At 42.4% G+C, this 21,428-nt stretch overlaps 1 protein-coding gene across 1 annotated transcript in view; it reads left to right on the top strand.

The window, feature by feature from the left end:
• Positions 1 to 1,293: 1,293 nt before the first annotated feature.
• Positions 1,294 to 21,428, top strand: part of GATB (glutamyl-tRNA amidotransferase subunit B) — a 76,641-nt gene continuing 56,506 nt past the window's right edge. The window contains exons 1-2 of the mRNA XM_004263631.4: positions 1,294 to 1,505; positions 3,462 to 3,612. Coding sequence (XP_004263679.2) covers positions 1,330 to 1,505; positions 3,462 to 3,612 — 327 coding nt within the window. The 5' untranslated portion in view covers positions 1,294 to 1,329. The remainder of the gene's footprint in view (positions 1,506 to 3,461; positions 3,613 to 21,428) is intronic.

Genomic DNA, 21,428 nt, shown 5'->3' with positions numbered 1-21,428 from the left:
CTAGTTTCCTTATCTCAGTGAATAACTTCATCGGCTATTCAGTTGTACAAGCCAGAAATTCAGGAGTTACTTGACCCCCACCTAGTCTTCCACCATCATACCCAATCCATCACCAAGTCCTTCAATCTCACCTCCTTAATCTATCTCACCTTAATCTATCTCACAGAGGTCGATTTCTCTCTGCCTCAACCACCACACTATTTCATCATCTCCTTCCTACACAACTAGTACTCCAAAGGGCATTCACTCCATCCCTTGTCAAATGCATTCTTCACACTGCGCTACTTCATTCAACAAATATTTTTGAGGGGCCTACTCTGTATTCTGGTAGTACTGTGTTGAATAAGGCAGACTAATTCCCCATTCTCAAGGAGCTAGTGGAGACAGGATATAGACATTAGTCATAAGCACTATGCGGAGTTGTAAAATAGGGTGATCTAATAGAGAATGGTTGAATGCCTATTCTAAATTGTGTGTTCAAATACAAGAAATCAGTGGGAGTTTCAAGAGGGAATGAGTTTTGAAGCAGGAAAACATAAGTCCACTGGGATGATGGTAGCTGCTATCAAGACTTCCTCGTAGGTAAGGAAAGTGTTTCAAATACTGGCCAGGATCAAAAAGAATCAGTTAAAATGTTCCTGAAGTTTCAATCTAGGTCTGTTTGTCTCCAAGCACCTCTGCTGAAATATAGTCCTTATTATCTATGTGAAAGCATCCCATTTTCGTTAACTTTTCGGTACGTCTCGTCTACCAGTAACGTAAGCTCCATGAGCAGAACGGCCATAACTGCCTTGCTCATTGCTGAATCCCCAGTGCCTAAGAACTGTGTCTGGTATATAGTTGGCATGCAAATAGGTATTTGTTGCATTAATGCACAAATTGGTGTGTGAAGTGGAAAAGGAAACAAAAAATTTACTGAGTGGGTTTGGGGTTCACGAAGCCTTCGCGGAGATGTCAAGGTCATTTACTTCAGCTCGAAAGGTTAACTGGGCTATAAAATCCTGGCCAGGTTTCTCCACTTTGGATCTCTGGCACCACCTGCTCTCTCTCAAACTCACACACGTGCTCACGCCTACAAAGCTCTCCAGCTCCCCGCTAGGAGGAGTCACACCTTCCGACACAGAATCCCTCCCACCCTCTCCCCTATTTCTCATTCCCTCCTCTCCCCTCCCCTCCCGGTTCCGGAAGCCTTCGAGTCGCAGTGCCCCCTGGGAACAGTAGTCTTCCGGTCCGAGCCTAGAACGGTTTATCCCTTTCCAGAACTACGCTTCCCAGAGAGCCTTGCGGCAGAGGGATGCTGTATCACCTGACCAGGGCTCTGGAGAGGCAATGGCGACGCCCATCCTGCGCTGGTGCTGTCCTGGAAGGCGTTGGGTTTTCGCCGGGATTGGCGGCGTTTCTCGCCACGGAAGAGGGGTTCCAACTGGGTCCACGTCCAGCGGGAAGAGGGGACAGAGCTCAGTGGCTCAGCAGCCCCTCATCATGGCCCAGAAACCGAGGAAAGGGTATATTATTTCGTACCATTACTCCCCGCTTAAGCGTGAGGTGGAATTGCGGGACTGGAGAGATAATGGCCACTACAGCCCAGCCTTCAATCTAGACGTTTTGGTGGGCGGGAGGTGCTGGGCTATAAGTTGCAGCTTTGAAACCTAAATGAAAGCACGAAACTGGCCCTCTGTCAGCCCCGTCCCCACACGTAAACCGCTGTCTTCAGGTAGACAGGCATATTTGGGTAATTTGCGAGTGTAAAATAGCACGTGTTTTCCTGACTCGAAAGCTGCACAGACAGAAGAGTGGATTCAGTTACCTTAACTAATAGCACCAGTAGCGGGGTTGGTGACAGTAGAAGATGAATCTTATTTACCTGACATTTATTTAGAGCTATTACGAGTCAGCAGTGTTGTAAATTATTAGTCAGAAAACACCACCTATCTGTGGAGGCGTTTCATTTTGAACATGTGTGTCTAGACCTAGGAGAATGCAGCCAATGACAAGAGATCTTCCCTCTGGTTATGTAGAAAGTGTTGTTTATTTTGCTTAATATCCACTGAACAGCTGTTTATATTTCACTATATGAGACCTAAATAGTTTACTTTTAAGTACAGAAACATAAGGCATGTGTCTAATATTCAGTTTTTCTTTTGAGATAGTTAGCTTGCCATTATTTTTGCTTTTCTGTTGGAGGAACAGAGGGAAAATGTCCAGAAACACTGTTTCTGTTCCTTTCATAAATTAGGTTGTCTCACTGTGAACGTAAAGTATTTTTTTCTCTCATGTAATGAAACTGCAAAAATACATTGAATAAGGTTTTAGTGAATGCAAATTTCTGATAAGTTCTTCGTTTAATTCCTCTCAATTACAGGTTGTGCTTCCCAACTTTAAAAAGAAGGAATTCATCAGTACTACAGATGCAGAACTTCATGTGTTGAAATGAAACAAAACCAAATACATGTAAACAAAATACATGTAAACAAAAATTTCGATAATACAGAAAATTGCTTGGGGGAAGAGCAGGATAGGAACAGTCAGACTATGGAGAGAGTAGGTGAACACCAGGTGATCTTTAGATTGCCCAGGATACATGGGTTTAATAATAACCCATGGAATAAGCACACGTATAAGAACCTGGAGAGACCTCTGTATGGAATGTTCATACAGACCCAATAGAGTAGGAGTGGCCAGATGAGAGATTATTGTAGCATTTAGGTTGCATTATTGCAGCTTCTTAGGTTTGGTAGCAGTCAAGTATAAAACAAGCAAAGGAACCTGACACTAGATCTTTGGAATTTAAAGTGATCTGGGGAACCAGAAAAAAAAAAAAAAAGCCACTTGCAATGGTTTAATGTTTCCCTTTGCACAAAATTCCCAGGAAGGGTGTCATTTAGTGGTGATCTGTTATATCTGTCACTCTGGTTACTTTACTTGCAAACCATTGTTAGAAAATGAATTCCAAACATGACTGAGAATTTCCCTTCCTTTTTCATAATGAGATGTGCAACTATTTACCATTATTTCTCTAGTAAAATCCTGATGTTTATGTTAATTCTAAAAACATTCACAAGATCAGCTTTCTTCATTTGCTGACCGACTAATTGACAAAGCACAGTTAATTTAGAAAATGCTGCTTTTCATTAGTCAGCCAAGCAGTCACCACCTGATACCCATTTCTAAATTGTTTTCAGATGCCAAATTGTTCTTTTCTGTTACCTTCTTGTTTGCACAATGAACTCTCCTTATGCCATGTTGTAAATGAATTTTGCTTTGCCGGCCTTGTAGGTGTTCATTTTGCATTGCTTTTGATTTAGTCACCAATACAGTATGACACATTTTTTAAAGTAGGATATAAAATTTTAATAAGTTAAAAACACAAATAGAAATTAACATTTGTGGTTTCAGCTCTTAGAAATTCATGCATGGTGACGGATCTAAGAACTTCTTAACCATTTTGTCTTCCTATTTAGTGAACGTGAATGGGCAGCTGTGGTAGGTTTGGAGATTCATGCCCAGATTGCCTCCAACTCCAAACTCTTCTCTGGATCTCAAGTCGACTTTGCAGCACCTCCCAATTCTTTGGTATCATTTTTTGATGCATCTCTGCCTGGAACTTTGCCGGTAAGGTTTTTATTGTATTCTGTTTTCATTACACAATGTTCATGTTTTATCGAACATAACTCTTAGGAAATACTTGTTTAGGGAGCTTTGCATGAAGTGGGTTGGACTAAATGTTTTCCAAAGACTCATCTCTGTAGTTCTGTTTCTAAGTCTAAACGTCATCCGTTTGTTCGTGTATTCATCTCACACACAGTTTAGATTGTTTACTCAGTATCAGGCTGTCCGGTCTGTGCTATGAACTGAAACAGAAAAATGAGCGACAAACCGTGCCTTTGAGGAGTTCAGAGACTAGCTGGGGAGATGTGTCTTATGCACAGAGTACTGTGTCACTGCTCCTGTGGAGGTCATATGCGGAGTGTGGTTTTGGAACCCCACTCAGGGACTTACTGAATTCAGTAAGAGAAGGACTGTTGTGAGAAATTGGGGAAGAGATAGGGTTGGCTAAGGAGGGGTTGTTGGAAGAGCAACAACCTTCTGAGCTAGCTGAGAAGGCAGGCGGGAGTCAGGCAGATGCATGGAGGAGGGAGAGGCGGGGGAGTCTCGTCAAAGGAAGCAGTGTATGTCGCGTGATATTACGGTATAAGGTCAATAATGATTGTGGTTTTAGAAAATTAAGAACTGGTCAGTAATGGAGAAAAAAGTCAACCACAGTATGCTTTGAGTGAAGTACTCATTTATCTATTCATTCTCACTGAAACTGGCAATGACTGGGTCTAGTGTACTAACTCATCAGCAAGATTTTTCGCATATATTTTCACATAGGTGGATGAAGTTTTGAAGGAAAGGATGGAAGGAACAATGTGAATATTTGGGCTAATACATGGCTCATAGTCTGTCCGGGACACATAGTATCAACTGGGTGTGGGGTTTCCTGCCCTCCTTGCAGGGAATGTGTAAGTGGTGGTGATGTGGGCAGGGAGAGGTTTCCTGGGTGAGTTCCACACTTTCTAACATTTAAATACAAGTGAAAACTGGTTGAACTGCACACTGGCGGGTGTGCAGAGGCAGAGGTTTTCTTTTCCCAGAGTCACTGCCATGGAAGGTCATGGGCAGTGCCTCCAAAGTACCTGCTGCACCCAACGTTTTGGTTATACTAGGGCAGTGTCTCTGTCTTGGAACTTTTTCCTTACTTGTGCTTTTTGTCATGGAGGACTCCTATTCCTGTAAACCATGCCTAGGGTCACCTTCGACTTGCTATTGGGTCTTTCTGGGAGAAGACAAGTATAGGAGTGTCTGTCCCTTCCCTCCTCCCTCCCTCTGCCCTAGAGTATCTATTGATGGAGAGATTGTTTTTGAGAAGAGACAATTTTCCAGTTATAAATGTATGAATTCTTTTTGGGGCAGAGACTCAGCTATAGTAGAAATAAAGTAATATCTATTTAGACAAGTGAATGAAAAGCAATTCATCACAACACCTCTTCTTTCTTCCTTCTGAGCTCAAAACATTCTTTTTCCACATGGTGGTTGGTTCATTATCAAGAGACTAGACATAACTGCTGAGTTCTTTCTAGGTTTCTCCAGCTGGGAATATAGTATCTACCAAGGTATTTATTATAGTTCACATTGAAAACATCTATTTGCAGATAGACATGTTTTCTATAGATAGGCTCTTTACTTGTGGCTAACTGTGGTCAAATATTAGAGACAATTCAAAATAACTAAATGTCAACATGCTTTGAAGACATCTTGTTATGCCCCCAAAGAAGATACTTGCCCAGTGATAGGCATATCAACATGATGGTGAAGTCGTTTGGGACATTGGTGCATTGAGAGCTTGGCTTACATTCACTAAGTGACAATCAAAAGCTAGAAATCCAGTTTTGCTCAAGCTGGGTTTTGTTTTTCCTCTTCGGAGCCTACCACACTCATTGTTTGAGCAGCCTAATGGGTTATTCTCGCAACAGAGCTAATCTGCCTCTTTTTCAGAAATGTTTCTGTCTTTAAAAGACCTATGTTAGTGTGTGACCTAAATTATACCATAACTACCAGAATAAAACGTTTTCATTCCCACAGCCCTTCAAAACCCAGTGATATATCTAGATAGAGATTTTAAATATACTGAAACATTTAGACAGTTGGCCTTCTCTAAGCCTGTGGAGATGGTGTATTGATGCTCTGATATTCTGACTACGCATTTGGTTATTTTTATGCAAAAAATGGTGACCATTTGTTGGATACACTGTTAAGAAGATAGAAATAGGCAACCAAAAGAACTTAGGTTATAGTGTCAAGTCTTTTTCTGTAGACCAGATTCATTTGCTCTGCTGTCTTTCTGTAAGTATTTGGTTCTCCCCCTCTCTTGATTGTGTCTTTATTCATTCGCTCAACTGACATTTATTGGATGCCTCCCAGGCACTAGCCATCATAGAAGTTCTAATGATACAGGTTTGAAAAAGATTGCTGTGGGTCTTGTCTTCACGGAGCTTGGACAATTAAGTGGGCAATTGCAGTACTTTTCAATGAACATGCTGGTAGTGGAAATACAGTGTGCTCTAGGAGGGGCGTTCAACACAGATATAGGGAATTTGCAAAATTTGGCCAAATAAAAGTGAATAGGATGCACAAAGACCAGAAGAAAAACAGGACATGGCTTGCTCTAGGAACTGAAAGAAGTTCCGTGCGTTGTAGCACAGAACTGGAATATGGTGTGGCAAGAGGTGAGACCGGCGTGGAAAGCATAGTCTGTACCATACAAGCCCTGCTAAGGAGTGTGCATCCCATTGCAAAGAGGTAAGAAGATGTAAGGAGAGTACCAGGTCAGAGACTTGAAGGGACGGCATATTTTGAGGGGTGAGTACACAGTATTACTGAGATTCAAGTAAGGTGAGGACCAGGCAGTGGTCATTGGATCTGTTAAGGGGGATATTTACAGGAAGCGTTTCCGCGATGGGGTTAGAAGGGAGGTGGCAGAAGGTCGAAGAACTTGGGGATGTTGAGGTAGAGATGAGAGAGTGTGAGCAACTATTTCAAGAAGTTTGGCTTGGAAGGAAAAGAGAATGCAGTAGAGGATTCCTTGACAGTCCTGTGATTAGGACTCCGCGCTCTCACTGCCAAAGGCCTGGGTTCAATCCCTGGTGAGGGAACTAAGATTCCCGCATGCTGCAGGGCGTGGCCAAAAAATAAGTAAATAAAGAGAGTCGGTTTAAAAAAAAAAGAAAGCCTAATTTTCCTTAATGTTGGAGAAACTTGAGATTGTTTCAATGCTGATGAGTTATAGTCAACAGTAAGGTATCGTCCACTTAAAAATATGTTAAGGGCTTCCCTGGTGGCGCTGTGGTTGAGAGTCCGCCTGCTGATGTAGGGAACACGAGTTCATGCCCCGGTCCGGGAGGATCCCACATGCCGCAGAGCGGCTGGGCCCGTGGGCCATGGCTGCTGAGCCTGTGCGTCCGGAGCCTGTGCTCCGCAACGGGAGAGGCCACAACAGTGAGAGGCTTGCATACCGCAAAAAAAATAATAATAATAAAATAAAAATAAGATTTAAAATAATTTTAATGCTGATGAGAAGGAGCCAATGAGGGGGCAGTTAAAGAGGCTTTTGATTAATGTGGCGAATTGAACGTATACATGTTAATCTGTCCTTCTCCTTCTACCCCAAAGAAACCCCACTGAAATGACAGTGAAAGAATTCAAAGTTATAAACCTATGAGAGAATGGGAGAGTAGACCAACGTGCATGAGACGGTAGATGGAGGAGGGCCTGACTTGGCAGAACGAAGTTAAGTGTAACCCAGGAAAGGGACAGAAAGCCTTCAGAAAGAGACACTAGTCAGAAATGAGATGGTGTGCCCTATGCAACCCCGGAAAGGGTCCGGATGTGAGATCAACAGGTATTGTGGAGGGCCAGAGGGAGGTGAAGACAAAGGTATTAATTCGGAGTCTGGATACAGAGCAGTTAGACCCGAGGTCCTCTCCTGCCCCTTGGTAGCTGCCCTACCTTCATAGGAATCTATAGTTTGGGGAGAAATTCAGCTTGTGACACACTCCCCCTAGAGACCCCAGGCAGAGCAAGAGGTACTGGTGTCAGACAGCATCTGTACTCTGAACCCCAGGGCCTGCCCGATCCTTTCCCTGCCCCGTTTGAGGAGCTCAAGTGAACTGGTATGGCCATCTCTTCTCTTTCCCACCTCCCCCAAGCAGGAACCCATAGGAACCTGACAGAACTTGACATTTAGGGGGATCTCAATTAAAAAAAGCTACCTGGCCACCTCATTGATTGTCCTAGAATGAAGACCACCAATCAGCAAGCCCTGGATATTTACATAGAATGCTTAATCAGCATTTTAGTACCTTACTTTAAAATATAAATAGACTGGGAGTTCCCTGGTGGTGCAGTGGTTGAGAATCCACCTGCCAATGCAGGGGACACAGGTTTGATCCCTGATAAGCAACTAAGCCTGTGCGCCACAACTACTGAGCGTGCATTCTAGAGCCCATGAGCCACAGATACTGAAGCCCATGCACATAGAGCCCATGCTCCGCAACAAGAGAAGCCACCACAATGAGAAGCCTACACACCGCAATGAAGAGTAGCTCATGCTCGCTGCAACTAGAGAAAGCCGGCGTGCAGCAATGAAGGCCCAATGCAGCCAAAAATAAATAAATAAAAAGTAAATAAATTTCTTAAAAAAAAAAAGATCATTTCAAGAGGTAAATTTTAAAAATATATATGTGTGTGTGTGTATGTATTGTGTGTTTATATATATATGTGTGTGTGTGTGTGTGTGTGTGTGTGTGTGTGTGTGTGTATGTATATAAATTGACAGCCAAATATCACCAGACATTTGAAGAAATTCTCCAATGTAGTGGACAGAGCCCAAAATAAAAAGAAAACACAAAAATAAGAGGCAACAGATAATGCACAGGGTAGAATTCTTTAAAAATTAAAAGCTTTTATAAATATCCTTAGAAAGATAAGAGAAGGTAGCTGCATCCTTGAAACAAGAACAGGATACCACCATTTAAAAATAAACAATCAGGGCTTCCCTGGTGGCACAGTGGTTGAGAGTCCACCTGCCGATGCAGGGGACATGGGTTCATGCCCCGGTCCGGGAAGATCCCACATGCCGCGGAGTGGCTGGGCCCATGAGCCATGGCCACTGAGCCTGCACGTCTGGAGCCTGTGCTCCACAACAGGAGAGGCCACAACAGTGAGAGGCCCGTGTACTGCAAAAAAAAAATAAATAAATAAAAATAAAAATAAACAATCAGGGACTTCCCTGGTGGTCCAGTGGTAAAGACTGCCTTGCAGTGCAGGGGACGCGGGTTTGATCCCTGGTCAGGGAACTAAGATCCCACATGCCGCAGGGCAACTAAGTGCGCATGCCTCAACTACTGAGCTCGTGAGCCTCAACTAGAGCCCACGTGCCACAAACTACAGCACCTACGTGCCCTGGAGCCTGCACACCACAACTAGAGAAGAGAAAACCCACACGCCACAATGAAGAGCCTGCGCGCCGCAACAAAAGATCCCACTTGCCTCAACAAAGACGAGCCTGACTACACATCATTACAGCTACACTTGAATCTCAGAACGTCAGGGTGCCCTCCCGCTCTATTTTTCTAGGTTAAAGTTATGATTGAAAAGTAATTGGCATATGAAATGTTTTTATCTCACCTGAGATGTATAGAGTAGTATTTTTTCTGAGGATCACTCTTACCTCTTTTAATCTTGATGGCGTTACCCGGCCTACTTTCTGGTTGCCATCACTCAGGAGAGGAGACCAGGGTGGGGCCTGGGCAAGGACTCAGACCCTGAATGCCTTGGGAACCATTACTTTGATTATTTTGCTCTTATGAAACAGCTATATGATTTTTTTTTGGTACTAATATGAAGGTTTTCCTCAAAATTCTTTTCCATCCTGGAGAGAAGCCAGCCCCAGAACAGTGAATAGTGTAGTGTTGTTGTGAGATTTCCCCTGTAGTTTTTCTCTCCGTGGACTTGAACCAAGCACTGCTGCCACATCGGCCTTTAAAGCACAGGCTCGTGTGGGGCCTCCCCAGAGGGTCTCATCACTTGGGGGAAGAGTTTGTATATTTTTTCGGTTGGCTTTTCTTTACCAGTTTCTGGCTTTTATTCTCAATATATTTTTGCTAAACTTGTTTCACAAATTAAAAAAGAAAACAAAGATCCCATGTGCCACAACTTAAGACCTGACCCAATGCAGACAGAAATAAATTAAATAAATAAATAAATGATAAATCGTTTTAAAAAGAAATAAAAAATAAACAATCAGAACAAAAGCTCTTAGAAATTAAAATTAGGATGGAAAAAGAATCCAGACGAGTCAGAAGATAAAATCAAGAAAATCTTCCAGAAAGTGTAACACACACGCAATCGGACAATCGGGGAAAAAATAAGAAAATTAGAGAATCAATCCAGGATGTCCAACCTCTGATTAATAGGAGTTCCAGAAGAGAGAAGATAGGAAGTAGACAAGAGGAAACTATCAAACGAATGACACAGATTAATTTCCCAGAACTGAAGGACATGCGTCTTCAAGTCAGAATGGCCTGCCAGTGACCCAGTGCAAGGACTAAAAATAGCCTCCCATGCAGAGCTGTCATCATGAAGTGTAGAATTGGAACACCAGGGATAAAGATAAGATACTAGAACTTACAGAGAAGGAGAGTCACACGCAAAGGACTGGGAATCAGAAAGACATCAGACTTCTCAAAGCAGCACTGAAAGCTAGAAGATAATGGAATAGTGCCTTTAAAAATCGTAGGAAAGGGCTTCCCTGGTGGCGCAGTGGTTGAGAGTCCGCCTGCCGATGCAGGGGACATGGGTTCGTGCCCCGGTCCGGGAGGATCCTGCATGCCGCGGAGCGGCTGGGCCGGTGAGCCACGGCTGCTGAGCCTGCGCGTCCGGCAACGGGAGAGGCCACAACAGTGAGAGGCCCGCGTAACGCAAAACAAAAAAAACAAACAAAAAATCGTAGGGAAAAAAAATCATCCTAACCTAGAATTCTGTATCCAGCACTATAAATCAAGTGTAGCAGTAGAATAATGGTATTTCAGACAGGCAGGTTCTCAAAAAATTGTCCTTCCATTAAACGGGAACCTGCTGAAGTCATGGAGAGGCTTCAGACTGCTGGCTGTGTAGCAGTGGGAGAGGAGGAGATGGCTCCAGAACAGAGAGGTTTCGAGAAAAAACGGGAGGTGGGGAGGGAAGAGCAGGTATCTAATGCTTGTGCAAATAAGAGATTTTACATAGAAACTGGAGTCTTTATTTATTTTATTGAAGTATAGTTGATTTACAATGTTGTGTTAGTTTCTACTGTACAGCAAAGTGACTCAATTATACATATATGTGCATTCTTTTTCATATTCTTTTTCATTATGGTTTGTCGCAAGATATTGAATATAGTTCCCTGTGCTGTCCCATAGGACCTTGTTTATCCATTCTATATATATTAGTTTGCCTCTGCTAACCGCAAACTCCCAGTCCATCCCTCCCCCACCACGCCCCTCCTTGGCAACCACAAGTCTGTTCTCTGTGTCTGTGAGTCTGAGAAACCAGAGTCTTTGAGAATAATGAGGAATAGGCAGTAAGAAAATAAAGCAAATTATAAAATGAAAGACCTGTTGACTTCAGGAAGAAACAAAACGTTCAGGAAAGGACATGTAATTGGTGTGTACTTTACAGCTCAGCAGAGAGACATATTTACATAATAATAGAAACACCAACCACTCATGTAAAAAAAAAACTGTAATATAATTGGGATATTGGCAAGTAAAAGAACTAAATTCTTATCTACCATAATCAGAAGTCATGTCCTAAATTGATAAAGTAAGAAAAAATTAATGTAGGAATATGCGTTAGGAATACTTTTGGCCACAGATTAAGGGGAGCCTCTTTTTCCTTTTCAGGCCCTAAGTTGATTGATTCGTTTTGTTTTTTTAATTGGCTGTTATTATTTCTTTTAGCATTTTATTTTTTTTAATAAGATAATGAGTGAAAGATTTAGAGCTCCCAAGAGACAAATTATTAGGCAAAAGGTTTTTCAACAAAACTTTTAAAAAAGTTTTTATATAAAGATAATATTAAGTAATAGTCAGATATCACCTCTGCTGGTTTCTCAGCCATCTGTTGGTGAAATTTGTCTCTTTTTTGTTCCCAAAGTTCGAAAAGTGACAGCATCCCAGCTCTTCCCCCACCTGTAACTCCCACCCTTACCCTACCCTTAGGAGGAAAGGCTCATCCACATTCTAGATCCTTCATAGCCAAGTTCAGGCATGTGGCAGGAGTCCCTGCTTCCCCATGGGTGGAATGACTTACCTACCTACCAACCTGACTTTTCCACTTTGATGTCATTCAGGTCATCATGGGCTTGCACTTAAGGGCGGCTTATGTTGTTCTTGAATAGAAATGTGATAAAGTAACAAGCACGGGTAAATTCTATGGGACAGAATAAAACATAAAAGTATTGCAAAATATCTCACCTTGTAACTGATATACATTATCTCTTGGGAATGGCATGGGCCTAGTCTGGCGGCTCCGTATTCCAAAAACAAGAACATTGGGTCCATGGGACAGTTTGTCAAGTCTGTCTTTTCCCCAGATTAAGGAAGGATTGTTACGTGGCAAATGGCCAATAGCCTTGGCCAGAAAGTGATGGATTTTCCAAAGGTCCACTGGCACAGCATATTGTTTAAAAATAGGAAGGTAAATACCAGACATAACAGCTCAAAGATCTGAAGGTGGTTCAGGACTAGCGGCGGAGGGTGGCAGGAACTGCTGCTTTTTGTTGTAAATTATTTCTAAATACGTGCCTCTAACATTTTGTTAAACAATCAAAAGTTAGGTTTAAAGGAGTGACATATAGGGGAGAGGAAATTATTGATAGCATCAGGTTCCTGAGAAATCAGGAGCTGTCCCTGGAGCACAGGGAGAAACACAGCTCTCCCACTGGAACCTCAGGGAAGGGGTGCCCCTCCACCCACAGCTAAAGGCAACTTTTGGGGTTGGGCTGTGGAAGGTTGAGGAGGCCCCCATCTGATTTTTCCTTCTCTAGCAAACACTGTTTCTTGCATCTCACTCTCCTCCTCCTGGGTGCTCTTTCCTGCCTCTGTTAGTGTGTTTTGAGTTCTGGGTCTGGGTGATCCACTCTCTCAGCTTTTCTGGCCTCCAGTCCCTTCTGTTTCTCCCTGGCTCTTGAATGACAATATAGAATCCCAGGCTGACAGTTCTGTCCCCTCAGCACTTGGAAGACATGATTCCGTTGTCCTCAGACGTCTGTTACTGCCGACGAGAAGTCTGTATCCTTTGTAGGAAATCTGTGTTTCCTCTCTGATAGCTTTGTCCAGGATACGTCCAGGTATGGATTTGTTTCTATTTATCCTGCTCAGTACTCAGTGGGATATCTCCACGTAAAGACTCGCCCCTGGACTGTGGCGGCACCTCTGGAAGGAATTCATGGTGACTGTGTTAGGGCCCGTTGGGCTTTACTGAACAGACAGTTTCTCTGTCCATTTATTGGCCCCCAGCTGTCACACTGCTTGGATGGTGCCGCCCTTCAAGCCCACACCCACGCCAGGAGCAGGGCCAGGGACTCTAGGTGGGTGGCTTCCTCCACATCAGCTCCTCAGTTGGTGGCACAAGATTTTCTGGCTGGACCAGGGTTTTGTGGCTCCCGGCTCCCTGCCCCCAGTGGAATGCCAGCCTTGACTTCTGTGCCACAGGTGCTTGAAATCGCCAACAACTGGTGTCTCTTCAGTGTGGTTAACAATGCTGATGGTAGTAGAGTCAACTAACATTTACTGAGTGCTTTCTTTATGTGCGTGTGGTTATTTTAACCTCATAAATTTTATGAGGCAGCTCCTGTCATTATCCCAGTTAGAAAGTAAGTGGACAAGCTAGATTCAAACCCGGTGGTCTGGCTTCCAAGTTCATGTTCTAAACCCCTTTGCTGTTCTGTCTCCTGCAGTTATACCCCTGGGTGATGTGGGCCCCAGGAGATTTCCTTTCTTTTGAGCTTGGCTGTGTGTATTTATACATTTATATGTGTATGTAAATGTCTGTGTGTGAAGACATAATACTTGTCCTCATCCCGCATGTCCCCCCCACCCCAGCATGTCTGCACCACCAGCTCTGTATCACTCAGGCTGCTGTCTTTACTGGTGGTTACAACCTCCCCTCTCCATTCTGATTAGTGACCCTTCTTCTGAATGTTTCTTAGGACTACAGGCACTTTATCTTCTTATTTTACCTTTAGTTTTAGAATTATGTGGAATCCCATCATAAATCTTCAGACTGAAAAGGTTACTCAGCCTATTTTCCTGCTGGTAGGCAGGATTACAGCTAAACCAAGGACAACATTCTTTATTTTTATTAGCAGGCATTCAGCTTCACTCATTGCTTTGACCTAATAAAACCCCTTACTCTGATACAGAATCTCCCTTAATTTATTAAATCATTATTTGTCTGTAGAATTATAGACAGAATTTTAGGTTATTTGCTTCGAGTCAATTATTTCCTATTTATCAATGTCATTCCAACTCTCTACTTGTAATATTTTGTATGTGAGATGCGAAATGGGAAGAAAAATAGGAAAGGAAATATATTTGTTTGATAAAACGTCTTGAGATATACAAGTCTATTTGTTCATAATTTACAAATGTTTCCAGTAATGGCAAGATTTCAGCAAGGAATCAAGTCTGTTTGAAATTTATGCCTGTGCAGACCACACACACACACACACACACACACACACACACACACTTTCTCTCTCTCTCTCTCTCTCTCTCTCTCTCTAGTGCTTTGCTCCCTCCTGGTGTTGATCCCTGTGTAGGAGAAAGCAAAGCGAAGAGAACGTTGTTGCTTTGCTGATGCCGGCTGATGGGTGGCTCGTCAGTCTGTGGCCAGGAGATACCTGCTGCTGCTGATCAGGCTGTGCCACATTCCATTAATGACAAACTGGTACCTCTAACATGTTAATAAACAATACTGCTCGATTTCATTTCAAAAAAATATTAAAGAAACTAGTAATTCTGCTCTTGTTTTACTTGTTTGAAAGCGTTTATCTGTACATAACACGGAACTGCCTAGTAACTGTGACTGCCTCTTACTCCTAGAACTGGGGAAAGGGCAATAGAAGCTCTCTTCCCCACGCGTATGCAAGAATGTTCTCCGCTTTTCTCAGGATCAGCCTGTCTGAAAAAGCATTGGGAGTTTTCCATGTCAAAGATATTTTAGATTTGCCCTGGCAGCTATGGCATGAAAAGTGGAACTGAGATATTGTTTACCCATTTTACAAAACTTTTCTTTTATTCACAAGAGTGTTACTACTGTTAGCAAGCAGAAGGGGAATGAAGAGGGAGGAAAATCTGATGTGAATAAATCTAAAGTGATGCCTGCCCTCTGGGAACTAACAAACAGTGCAGTTACCATGCTTTATGTTGGAGATTTCTTCTTGAATGTGTATGCAAATCGCTCTGAAAGGGATCCTGCCCCTTTAAGAAAAGATAATGTGAATGCTTATGTAAAGTACTTTGAGATTAATTAATTAATTTTTTTTTTTTTTTGTGGGTACGCGGGCCTCTCACTGCTGTGACCTCTCCTGTTGCGGAGCACAGGCTCCGGACGCGCAGGCTCAGCAGCCATGGCTCACGGGCCCAGCCGCTCCGTGGCATGTGGGATCCTCTGGGACTGGGGCACGAACCCATGTCCCCTGCATCGGCAGGCGGACTCTCAACCACTGCGCCACCAGGGAAGCCCGAGATTAATTTATTTTTAAAATTTCTTACAGCAGATTTATTTAATGCTGGGTAAATCTGCAATATTCTAGCTCTCTGAACATAGCAGATATTGGTAATAACTTTTGTTTTGAAGGACCTAATGGATTTAGAATTAATAGTTCTAGAGAGCATTAGGCTGAAGCGCTCTTCTGACCCTTAATTCTAAATGTAATTATAAACATTTTTAAACTCAAGACTTCTAAACAAAATAGAAATTCTAGAAAACAGAATTTGGGAAAAGTGTTTAAATGCATGCATTTATAATCAGATCTGTATTTGCCTCTCTGTCCATTCACACTTAAATGATGGTTAGTTATTTGACTAAGAAGACAAAATGGGACAGTTTTCTATTAAAATGTTTTTCCATTTCAGTGATTTGCTTTAATGTAACCTGTAGAACTTATAATTACATTGTGTTCTCAGACGCTAATCTTGCTGTTGTCTGAGCCACTGTTACACTTTTTCCTCATCCCTCTGTAGAGTGGGGTGTTCCAGGGGTTGCAGTGTTCTGCCCCATGACCCTTGCTTCTGCAGAAGAGGTGTGTCTGCGTGCTCACGCACACAAACGTGGAGAGGCTCCCTTTCAGCTTTTAAACTCTCTGATGGTCCAGACTTGTCCTCTGACGTCATTAACTGGATTTCCCCCGTGGACTCGGCTGACGCATGACCATCACGGACCTTCATGTCTAGTAGGCAGCATGACCTCCCCTCCCTTCGGGGAAGCATTTAACTCCTTCCTGCCTTGGATCTTTTTCCAGCGTTCGGTGGGTTCTTGAAAGCCTCCCTCTTCATGACCATTCTCCCTTCCCCCACCCTTCTGCCATTCCCACATGCAGTATTCCCCACGGTGAAATCTAATACTAGTGCTTCTACATTGTATCGATATATATTTCGCAGTTGACTGACCATCCTTTATGTATGTTGTTTATGGGGATTTCTGTGTTTGATTATAAGGTTCTAAAAAGCAGTTCATAGATCATACTCGGGCCACTTGACAGTACCTTGCACAGAACATGTATATATAACACCCATAATAAATATTTCTCTATATAATTGCAGATACTTAATGAACACATACATGAGTCCACATGAAAGAATTTTCCAGATATCTAAAACCCTTTTGATATGTTTTAACTTCTTTATAGGAATCTTTCTAAAATGTATTTTCTACTTTTCTCCTTTTAAATAGGGTATGTTGAACATAAGCTAACCTTTTCTTGATTGCTCAAGGTTGTCAGCAATATGTTGTTGTAATATAATGGTGCCTTCAGGGTCTACTGAGGTGTGTAAAATTATCTGATCCTACAGGAAATGGCTAAAGATAGCCATTATTTTTAGGTTTCATATTACAGTCTTTGTTATTGCAGTCATCTATCCCTCAACTCCTTCGTTAAGCTACTGTCAGTATATTTGATTCTAGGAACCACTTCTTGCTCATTTTTCACTTCTCAATTATTACTTCTGGTCTGTTCCAGCCCAGAAAGCCAGATGATTGCATTTCTTAATGTAAGTAAGGACAGGCTCTGAGTAGAGACCTGTCCTACAAAATAAAGCACACGAATGGTATGAAGGTAGTTAGCTTCTCCACGTTGTAAACAGTGTGAGAATAGAGTAGGAGGAGATCCTGGAAGTCATTCAATTTAGTACTTTTAACTTAGATGAGAGAACTGCTGTTGTGACTTGCCCGCCGTCACTCAGTTACTTCATGTCCTAGTCAGATTAGAACTCATGTTTCTGACCTCCGTTTAACACTCAGCCTCCAATCTCTTTTCTACCATAACTATTGGAAGTCTGATTTATGTAGGTGCTATTATTTTGCAGGTATGTGTATATTACAAAACATGGATACCATCAACTGGTGTATATGTGGTAATGTTAATAGATGTATGTCCACATACTATACACACACACAGGCATTGACTGTTCAGCATTGACGCTGATCATATGTGCTATTTATTAGTGTCCAGTAGGTGAGAGATCTAAATCTGGGGGTGAGAGAAAAGTGGAAAAGAGTGCTGCTTCCAAAGAAGAATGGGTGGAAGGAGATCTGACCTAATAAGCTACCAGTTCAGTGCCCTGGACACTGGATTTCTCCAGACCCCCCACTAAGAGAGCAGCCCTGACTCTGGGCAGCTCCCAGCTATATATTTTACCATGCAAATAGTAGCCATAATGAAATATTCTTTTAGAATCTTTTATCATTGTTTCATTCTGGGAAATTTTCTCTACATTTTCTTCCAGTTCACTAATTCTCTCTTTGTTATATATGCTCTACTCTTTAACATACCTACTGAGTTGTTTTTTGTTTTTTCACTGAGAGTATCTTTTATTTACAGAAATTCTGTTTTTCTCTTTTAAATCTCTCCTGTCTTTTTGAAAATATCTTGTTCCTTTTTCATGTATTCAGTTCTTCATTTCTTTGGTAGCTTTAAATCTAAATATTTTATAGCCTGTGTTCAGAAATTCTGTTACCTGAAGTTCTTGGGCTGTCTTGTTCTGCTTTTTGGTGTGTCTGCTGATTCTGGCAAATGGTAGATGATCTTGTTGTATTTTGTATTTTGGATTATGAAGTCATGTTTGACAGGACTTTATTAGTGGGAATCTTCTGGCTGGGGTAAGAGCGAATCTCTCCAAAGAGCTTTTACTTTGGCTTTTGCCAGATACCCCAGGTCTAAGCCAGGCCATTTTTCATGTTTATCTTTTAGCTTGGGGGTTCCTTGACCACAGAATTAGTGAATTAGAACCCCAGGTTTGCCTGAGAGCAGGTTGTGGCAATCAATTCTTAGGGCAGACTTTTTTGTTTTGTTTTAACCTAAGTCTGGGCTGGGACTTTACTACAATTGAAACTTTACAGGAGGGAACAGAGGGTGTGACCATGTAGCTGGGTCTGCAGCCCAGGCTGTGAAGGTGAGCGACTTAGACTCCGAATGGGACAGGAAAGGCATCTTTGTGTTTCTCTCAGGCTTCCTTTCCTCTGCCACCAAGATATCCTTCCCTTCTGATTGCAGCTGAGGCTGAGATCTGTACACCTCCCAGCTCATCCTATCTGTCCTCTTATCACAGACACAGATCAAGTGATTGAGCTCTTTCCAAATTCCCTCTGGTTGTGCAAGGATGCACACTCTCACCCATTGCCTTTAAAGGTTATCACTTTCCAGAAGCAATTCAACCTAAATGAATTGTTCCCTTCACCTTTGTTTGGAAATGGTGATGCCATCTTGTTCCTCTCAAGGGACAACAAAAAATAAGACAGTAGAATTAAGAGGGACAGTGGATTTTGGTGGAGGGAACCCACGAGGAAGCCAAGGAGTTGTTTTCCCCTCCACCCCAGCCTCAGGGAACCTGAGGGACCTTGTCTGGCCTTCTCCCCAGGTGACTCTGACGCGGCCACATGCTCCTTTCTGGGAAAGGAACGTCTCCAGGCAGCACACTCATCTCCCCAGAGATTCATTCCTGAGCAAGAAACCTTCAGTATTGGGCTTAGGGCTTTTCTCCCATTTCCACATCCCACTAGGCAGGTTTATTTTCCCCTCAGAAAATGCCCTTGGATGAGACATTGAGTACAGTAACACCAAGCCCTTGTTAGAGAAGATAGTGCTCTACTTAGAACTCCTAAGTGTTTAAAATGGATTTGGTACACCACTGCACCCACAAGTCTGTAATGCTAAAAAACGAGGTGGGAATGTGTAGAAAATAAACTAAAAACACATTACCAAAGGTGCCCAGGAGTACAAAAGCTTAGAGGTCTTTTGTTGATATAAATATATAGTAGTTTAAAAAATTACCTAACACTGTTCTGTGACATAGTTTTTGTCTCTGTCATTCAAGCAGCTCATACTGGCTTTGTTCTGGTGATTTACGCTAGAAGCCTATAATAAAAATGCAGCCTGAAATCATGCAGCTGGGTACCATTCATTTTTCTTCCACGGACAGTTCCAGAGCTTAAAAAATTGCAGCAGACCTGTAAAAGCTCTGCGCCCACAGGACATGCATCCTCAGCCATGGCAGCTGGCTCTCAGGTTTCTTCTGCTCTGTGGAGTCATTGGTGATGCTGTTGGGGTTTCTGGATTGGTTTAATGAGCACTAGAAAAGAGTTTCCAGGAAGATATTGTGCGGTTTTAGGGCATCAATAAAAATAATACTCCCTTCCCCTCTTGAGTCAGAACCAATTGAGAAATCAGCATAGAATTAAGACAAATGGAGATGAACCTACCAGCTTCATTACTGATAACAGCTTGATTGAAAAATGTAACATGATATATCCAAATGGCTTCTAGTACTTTCTGCCTCAGTTGAACTCAGCTCCCCCCAAACCATAGGCCTTTCACTTGCAGAAGGCTTATCACATGGCCAGAGTAAACCAGAATATACCATCTCGGTGGGCATACTGATCAGAAAGAGCTGAGACGGGCTGTGTTCTGGTGATTTCTACTAGAGCCTGTAATAAAAATGCTGGGCCATAAGGAGCCGACCACTTGTGGTCGATTCCTTTTCCCAGAGTCACTTGTCAGAAAAGTCACTCCTCTTTGAGGACAAAAGAATATGGAAAAGCAGAATCCAGCCACATGGAAACATGGGAGCAGGAGAATGGAGGATGCCCAGTTCTGCCTTCATTAGCCCGAGCCAGTTTTACTGTGTCTGCCTTTCATCTGGGAGTAGGTGTGAGATACTCTTTTGGGGTGGGTTCTGTGGAATTCTTTCTCCACACCACAGGTATATACACCTGTCTTCTGAGGCCATTGGGATAGACCTTTCTTACTTGACCATTTCCAGATGTATTTTCAGCTTCATACTTAGTTTGGGGGAAGAAGTTGGCTATTCTCTACACTGCAGCATCTTGGGGAATTTTTCTCCTTAGCTCTTTTAAAAACCTTGGCCAAGTTAAGAAGTCATTTGCCATTGGCATCCCAAATATGACAAGCATAGGCTTGGTGATTCTGGCATAGTTAGTGTAGTCAGGCTGGGCTCCTCTAAAGAGAGTTTTGTTACTCATGGAAGAGGGTTCTTGCTAGCGAGCCTTCATGTTTCCCAGCCTTCCACCACTGGTTGCATCCTTATAATAAGGCCTGGGTGCTGGGGCAGGGAGAATAAGTGGGAATCAGAAAACGTTAGTGTTCCCAGGAGCCTTAAAAGTACTCTATTCCAAATTTTGATGCATGAATCTTTTTTCTCAAGTATAAAAGCAGGAAGCATAGTCAATCAAGAGTCTTTGTCATGCTCTGCAGCTTTCTTAGGAGATGCAGACAGGCAGTAATATGTGATTGTCAACAGCATCTTGAATTTTCCGTGATGCTTGCCAACTCATAGGCCACCCAAGTGAGCAAGGTTGGGGCTCCAACCCCAGTTGGTAGGAGAAGAAATTGAGGGCCTTCTGGACTTATGCAAGGTCACAAAGAGGTCGGGAACCCCGTTAAAAATAGAAGCGAGACTTGCCTGGTTCCCATTCTTAGCATAAAGCACCAGACTTCATTCCCTTCTGCAGAATTTGCTAATTGTTCATTTCTGACAACACAACAGGGAATTTTTCCTTTGTAGCTGTTTGTAAACATTTAAGATGCCTGTCATCACTCATAACCTTTGTTTACTTATCACAGCTAGCTAGCTCTCTTATTTACGTATTTCTTGTTCTTTTCCGTTTTTACTTCTATGCAGAGAAGTGACTGTATATGAAAGCACTTCATAACTCTCAAGTGGCATGTAAATGTTACTTGTTATTATTATGGTACTCATATTCTTAACTTTGCACCATTAAAATATTAATACAGATAGTACTTCTATTTTATAGTGGCCAGTAGGTTTCAGCACTTGAAATGGCACAGCTTACAACAGCATGAATGACAATTAACATGAAGTTCTTCATCACAGATGTATTTCAGAGAAGCACAAATTGAGAAATTGCCTGTGTATTTACATAGTGAGACAACAGAATGGAAGCATTAACAGAAAATAAGATACCTATACAAATTTGGGAGACGCTAAAAGTATTTTTCAGCTAGAAAAGATATAACTGGAGAAAATTATTTTCCTACCAGGTAAAAGAACATGTCTTCCCTTCATATTCTTGTTTATATATATGTT

Source organism: Orcinus orca, chromosome 4 (assembly GCF_937001465.1).
Source record: "Orcinus orca chromosome 4, mOrcOrc1.1, whole genome shotgun sequence".
Classification (NCBI taxonomy): domain Eukaryota; kingdom Metazoa; phylum Chordata; class Mammalia; order Artiodactyla; family Delphinidae; genus Orcinus; species Orcinus orca.
This window is presented reverse-complemented; position numbering and strand designations above follow the sequence as displayed.